The sequence below is a fragment of the Sinocyclocheilus grahami genome, unplaced genomic scaffold, assembly GCF_001515645.1.
Source record: "Sinocyclocheilus grahami isolate Dianchi unplaced genomic scaffold, SAMN03320097.WGS_v1.1 scaffold52.1, whole genome shotgun sequence".
Lineage (NCBI taxonomy): Eukaryota > Metazoa > Chordata > Actinopteri > Cypriniformes > Cyprinidae > Sinocyclocheilus > Sinocyclocheilus grahami.
Genome location: NW_015505231.1, coordinates 432622 through 438982, shown reverse-complemented (window position 1 = coordinate 438982; position 6361 = coordinate 432622). Strand labels below are relative to the sequence as shown.

Genomic DNA, 6361 nt, shown 5'->3' with positions numbered 1-6361 from the left:
TACATGTCCTCATATGAGGACACCGGGACTAAAAGCATGTTTATTACGCATTTTGGGAAACACAACAAATGAATAGGGAAAGAACATATTTCATTCCTATGAAATATGATGTATTATTATGAAAATCTTGTTAATTATTACTCTCAATATTACACTTTTTTTTCCTTACATGTTGCCCCAAAAACACATTAATATGCAAATTAGATTTAGTTTATAGATACATTATATATAATGAGAAAACCTGTTTGTGGCCATTTTACACACATCTTGCATGAAGAAAAATGGTATATCAAATCATTCTGTTATAACATACAGGTGCATCTCAATAAATTAGAATGTCGTGGAAAAGTTCATTTATTTCAGTAATTCAACTCAAATTGTGAAACTCGTGTATTAAAGGGGTCATATGGTGCTTTTTTAAATATCATTATTTTATGTATTTGGTGTAACACACACATAACTTAAGCCACACACACACACACACACACACACACACACACATTTATTCTTACAATAGCCTTATGATTTTTTTGCTCAGAAATTCTGTGTTGTGTATTTACATTTTGTTTTAAGGCATAAAACATTAATTTAATCTATCTTTTAAGTAATGAAAATTAAACAAATTTAATTTTTTGGAAAATAAATGTCATTTAATATTACAATTAAAACATTGAAGAAATATTGAACGCTTATTCCTTAAAAATGAGGTTTTAATAATTTTAGTAGTAGTAGTAGCAGCCTGTTACGTACATTCTACTCAACAATAGTAATATGTGAGTAATAGCCAATGCCGAACTTTTATTTTGACGGGTTGCCGTGAAAACCATTACATTTCTGTGTGTGTATGACATGATGATAGTTTTACTCAAATGAAACGGTCAAATGCTCAAGAAGTGACTCTCAGAGCAGTTCTGGAGATGTTGTTCATGTATTTATGTCCTCATTAGTGAGACGGCAGACGTTAATATCACCGGAAGCGTCACGAGCGTTTCAGTACGAGTACTACACAAAACCGCGCGTATGCGCCATTCATTAACACAGAGACACGCAGAATTTATATTTAAATATGAATCGTTTTGCGGCTTAATATTTACAAATACTAGTGGGAGTGGGCTTATTTGTGTGCGTGTGTGTGTGTGTGCGTGAGCGCGCACATTGGGCAGAACTTCGCTGTGTGTGATACAGAGAGTGCGACCATAACGTAGAGACCGAAATTACATTCCGTCGTGTAAATAAGATAAATAACATAAGGCTATTTAGTTTGCTTAATGAAAGAACAAGGTATAGACATGTTCTATAAGAAAGGTAACTTTAAATGACTTCTGTTGTGATCTGGCGCTATACAGAAAATATAATTAAATAAAATTAACTTGACCTTTCAAGGGGGGCGGGGGGTGCCGTTGGGGGGTGGGGGGGATGCGGGCCGCCCCCCTAAAATAATGGCAGAGGAAACACTGTATATATATCTCTCTCTTTTTTTTTTTTTGGGTAATATGGGGCCCTGCAGTAAGTCATAGCCCCGGGGCCCAGTAAGGTCTTAATGTGGCCCTGGATGTATGCAACACAAACCAGTCAAAAAAATAAAAATAAAATACACACCATTTGAATTAAACAGACCCTGAATCACATGAAATATCATGAGTCACAGGAATCTCTCTCACCATCTGCAGAAGTTTGCTCATTCGTTGCATTTCCGTTACTGGAGTCCTGTTGTGGACATGATCCGTTCGAGTTCATCTGATCGGCCGCAGCTGGTTCACCAGCCACAGATTTGGATTCCAGTCTGGCCCTCTCGGCCTCCTCTGCTGCCCGTCGCTTCACCTCCTCAAGCTCCGCTTCCTGCTTGGTCTTCAGACGGTCCAGAATCACATCTGGAGGAAATGGACAGAAGGATACTCTCAAGATACTGAAACAGCACAACAGCTGTCCAACATGTTTCTCTAAACAAAACATTCCTGCTTCCTATTTATACATGTTAAATTGCTTACAGGGAAACTCATACAGGTTTAAAATAACTTGGCGTAAATGATGACAACATTTTCATTTTTGGGTGAACTATTCCTTTTTCTCTCTGAAATGCAGTTTCTTACAAGTTATGTAGTTTTAAAATAACGACTTGCTTGCCTCGAGTTAGCATTTCAAAATAGCACATGAATCAAAGTTTGCATGCAGGAAACAAAACGAATGCATGAAACATCTGCAGCTTGATGAATACTTTCCCACAAAGCCTCTACAAGATGAATCTCACGCTAGTGCAGGTGGAGCTGCTTTTGCACTGCTAAAAATAGCTGAGCGGAAAGACATCTTACAGTGATTTACATGACAACCATATTGTGTCAGATATAGTCACTGTATACTATGGATGGAGTTTTGCAACATGGTTTGCATTAGGGCTGTGCAATATATCGAAATTATCGAAATATCGCAAATGTACATATCGCAATATGCATATCACTACGGCTTTCAATATTTGGGGCCATGAACAAAAGACAGAGAAAATCACTCATTGCTCTTACCTAAATAACTTTTGTAGCTTAAGTAAGAATCAGTGCATATTGGATTCATAGAGTAAATGTTAAATGTTAAAATGACATTTTTATGTAATGCTAGAGTAAAACACTACCGTTCACTTTCAGAAGTTGTTGTAGGGGTGCTTTCTTCTCACAAAAAGTGAAACATGTATGCTAGTTATATTAGAATCAGAATGAGCTTTATTCACCAGTTTTTTTTATGTAACATTATCCTTTTATGTTGCTTGTTTCACTTAGTACTTACTGCTATTTACAAGAAAAAGTGTAATTTTTTTATCTAGTAATGCAATACAGTAATATTTTAATACTAAAATTAAATAAGTATTGAAAGTAATATAAAAAAGTAATAAAATGTAATAAAAAAAATACTTCACCAAAAGTTCACAATAGAGCAGGTTACTAAATGGATTTGTTCCACAACAAGTCAATTGAAATAATGTTTATTTAAAAAGCTTAATTTAATTACACGTAATTTGAATTAAATTATGCTAGTTATATTAGAATCAGAATCAGAATGAGCTTTATTCACCAGTTTTTTTTATGTAACATTATCCTTTTATGTTGCTTGTTTCACTTAGTACTTACTGCTATTTACAAGAAAAAGTGTAATTTTTTTATCTAGTAATGCAATACAGTAATATTTTAATACTAAAATTAAATAAGTATTGAAAGTAATATAAAAAAGTAATAAAATGTAATAAAAAAAATACTTCACCAAAAGTTCACAATAGAGCAGGTTACTAAATGGATTTGTTCCACAACAAGTCAATTGAAATAATGTTTATTTAAAAAGCTTAATTTAATTACACGTAATTTGAATTAAATTACCTTCACAGAGAATTTTCTGTGTATTTATTAACGCTGGCCTTAGTGTTAATATCCTAACCTTTTTTTTTCATGCATGACTGGGTGTTAACCATATTTTCTACTGATTGAGAGAGGAAATCCTGCAGTATATTGACTTAAAATGCTTTTTCTATCAGCTTTTACATATTTAAATCTGCATATTTACCTTTACAAAGGCCTATTTTTAACCTTTTTAGATGTATGCATCATATTACATGTCAAATTATTATAATCGCGTCGATTTTTACAAAGCTTATCGCTCTGAAAAAGCGAGGTGTGCTCCGATTGGCCAGCTATCCAGTGCGTTGTGATTGGCCGAATACCTCAAGCGTGTGACGGAAATGTTACGCCCCTCACATACTGTTGATGCCGTGTCCCGGCCGGAGCGATGATTCAAAAACATTAAAACCCATTACAAACGAGGCATTTGTTGCATCCAGTGGGGGCATAATTACTGATTATAATGACTTATACACTGTCTTTTTACACGTTGCGTTGCATTGCATCGCGCCGCGTAAACATAAAACTCTGTCTGCATTTGTGATCAGAGAAATGACAAACAACAAGTGCTATTCTACACTGCTCAAAACTCGCGTTTGAATCATCAGTGGCAAATCCTTTAAATGAAAACGTACATACGTGAGTCAGAACTGAACATTTTAGTCTAACGTTACTCTCCCAGGATCAGTAAACAGTCCTCCATAAAATGTGCCGGCGATCCACAGCACTAAGTTGATGTATTCCCTCAGCGACCAACACAGATCAGCTCCAGGCATGACGAAGCAGATATCGTCCTCTTTTGGAAGACCAAACAAAGTTTTGCTTTCACAACGAAAAACACAGCGGCCTAGCGTGAGCGAAAGCCCCGGCTTAGAGTGAGCTGAAGCCGGGCAAGAGTGAGCTGAGGCGGCGGGGTCGAGAACGGCGTGCCCGGCGAAGGAGCGGTGAAAACGATGAAAGCTGATCCGGCAATCCACAGCACTAAGTTGATGTATTTCTTCAGCGACCAGCACAGATCAGCTCTAGGCATGACGAAGCGGATATCATCCTCTTTTGGAAGACCAAACAAAGTAGTTTCGCTTTCACAACGAAGCACACGGCGCCTTCAGGACATAGCGGCAGCAACAACAATACTACAGCAAGAATAAAAGTTACGCCTTCTTTCTTTGCGTGAACATTTGGGCGGCGTTATGCAAATCTTCCCACATAGTGAGGTAGATATGTGGGGGCGTGTTCGAATGAGCCGTTTTAGGTAGGTGTGGCTGACTGTTAACTTTTATAAAGAATATCTCTTTGGATTTGAGACTTTAGTCTTTGCAAATTTACAGATCTTCTTTATGCACCAAGAGCTTGTAACACTCCAAAGAGAAAGGAAAAAATAAAAATCGCATCAAACCACTTTAAGTTGATTTTTACCTTTTACATTTAATCAGTGAATTAGAATAATAAGACATTTGGGCTGTTACCAATCAAATGAAATTAGTATCAACAAATTTAATGTTTGCAATCCAGACATAAGCTGCACCTGAATTGGCATTTAGATGTGTTTACACACTGTTTAATGCAGAACATGAATGCATTTAACCTGCAGTTACAAATGCATAAATGTTTTCATATATTAAACATAAAACATTGAATACTGATATTTGAAATAATAAAAAAAATAAATGTGAAATTAAAACCGACAGTAGGTGGCAGCAAGTCACTGTTAATAAGTGAGTCATTGGGACTGAACCCGAACCATTTAAACGGTTGATTCATTCAGAAACTAAAAGCTGTCATGTTGCTCAAAGACTCAAAACTGCGCTGTGGCTTTGTTTGGAATTAATTTTGTTGGCAAAATAGTGCAAAAACAGGCAATATGGTGTCTAAAACATAAGTTTCTTAATAAAACTTCACACTTGTATATGGTAATTTTTGGAGAAAAAAAAGGCACTCTTCCGTGTGAAATTGATTAACTATATGAAGTGGTATAAATATACACATTTTCTTCCCCCACGTCTTGAATTTGTGATCATTCTGAATGTATTTTAATAGACTGAATCATGCGGTGAAAGAGCGCACTGTAAATGCGCACGCGCACTAGAATTCACGTAATGTGTGCACTCTGAAGGTGTTTTGAATGTTTTTTGGCAACGTGAGAATATTGTTCAAAATAGCTCACTTGTCATGGTGTTACTTAACTATATCATGTTATGAATAAACTTTGTGAATTTTACCTCAGTGTGTTTCTTCTGAGTTTGTGTGCTGTCACGATCATTTGTTCTGAAGTCTCGAGACAAACAGAGTGAGTTTCAGCGCGACCTTGTATTCTGCGAACTTACTGCAGTTCTCGCTGATGACGCAGTAACTTACAGCGGGTCAGTCCAATGATTGTAAACAGTCATTAGGTCCGTCAGACTGAAGATATTTTAGCGGTAATGTGACCAAAAATACGAATTTAAGACATTTTAAGACTTTTTAAGGCCTTCTATTAGGAAAACGTTATTTAAGACATTTTAAGGACCCGCGGACACCCTGTAAATAGTGACTAAACACGACCCCTTTTAATACATGTTAACCAGGAGTCACTCTCATTTATAACCGCGGCATCATCTGATAAAATCAACATGCATCTACACTAAAGAGCGGCTATGCGGTTGTTTTGATTATATAACTTTTTTGTCTCATGCAGCGCACTGCCTGCGTCTGAGTAACAAACTAAAAAAAACAAGTATGAGTTTTTTGAGTATCAGCGGCTCTTGTAGCGCAGACAAGATGCGCCAATGTGAAGCCGTTTGAAGAAAAAAGTCAAAGAGAGAAGATGCGTACAGGTGAATCACTCACGCTGTTTTCAAATGACTGATTTGATCAGTCTGTGTGGACTGGACTCAGTCTGTAGGTTTGATTATTTACTCATCAAACCTACATGCTATAGGCTATTGAATAAATGTGTGAATATCCATCATTTTAAAGTCAAAAGCTGCGGGAATGAGTAAAACTAT

General features: G+C 36.4%; 1 protein-coding gene across 6 annotated transcripts in view; it reads right to left on the bottom strand.

Moving 5' to 3' along the window:
- LOC107583257 (nucleosome-remodeling factor subunit BPTF-like) overlaps window positions 1-6361 on the bottom strand; it is a 53397-nt gene that overhangs the window by 32779 nt on the left and 14257 nt on the right. For all 6 annotated transcript variants that reach the window (XM_016269407.1, XM_016269404.1, XM_016269408.1 and 3 more), the window contains exon 4: window positions 1662-1871. In XM_016269407.1, coding sequence (XP_016124893.1) covers window positions 1662-1871 — 210 coding nt within the window. The remainder of the gene's footprint in view (window positions 1-1661; window positions 1872-6361) is intronic.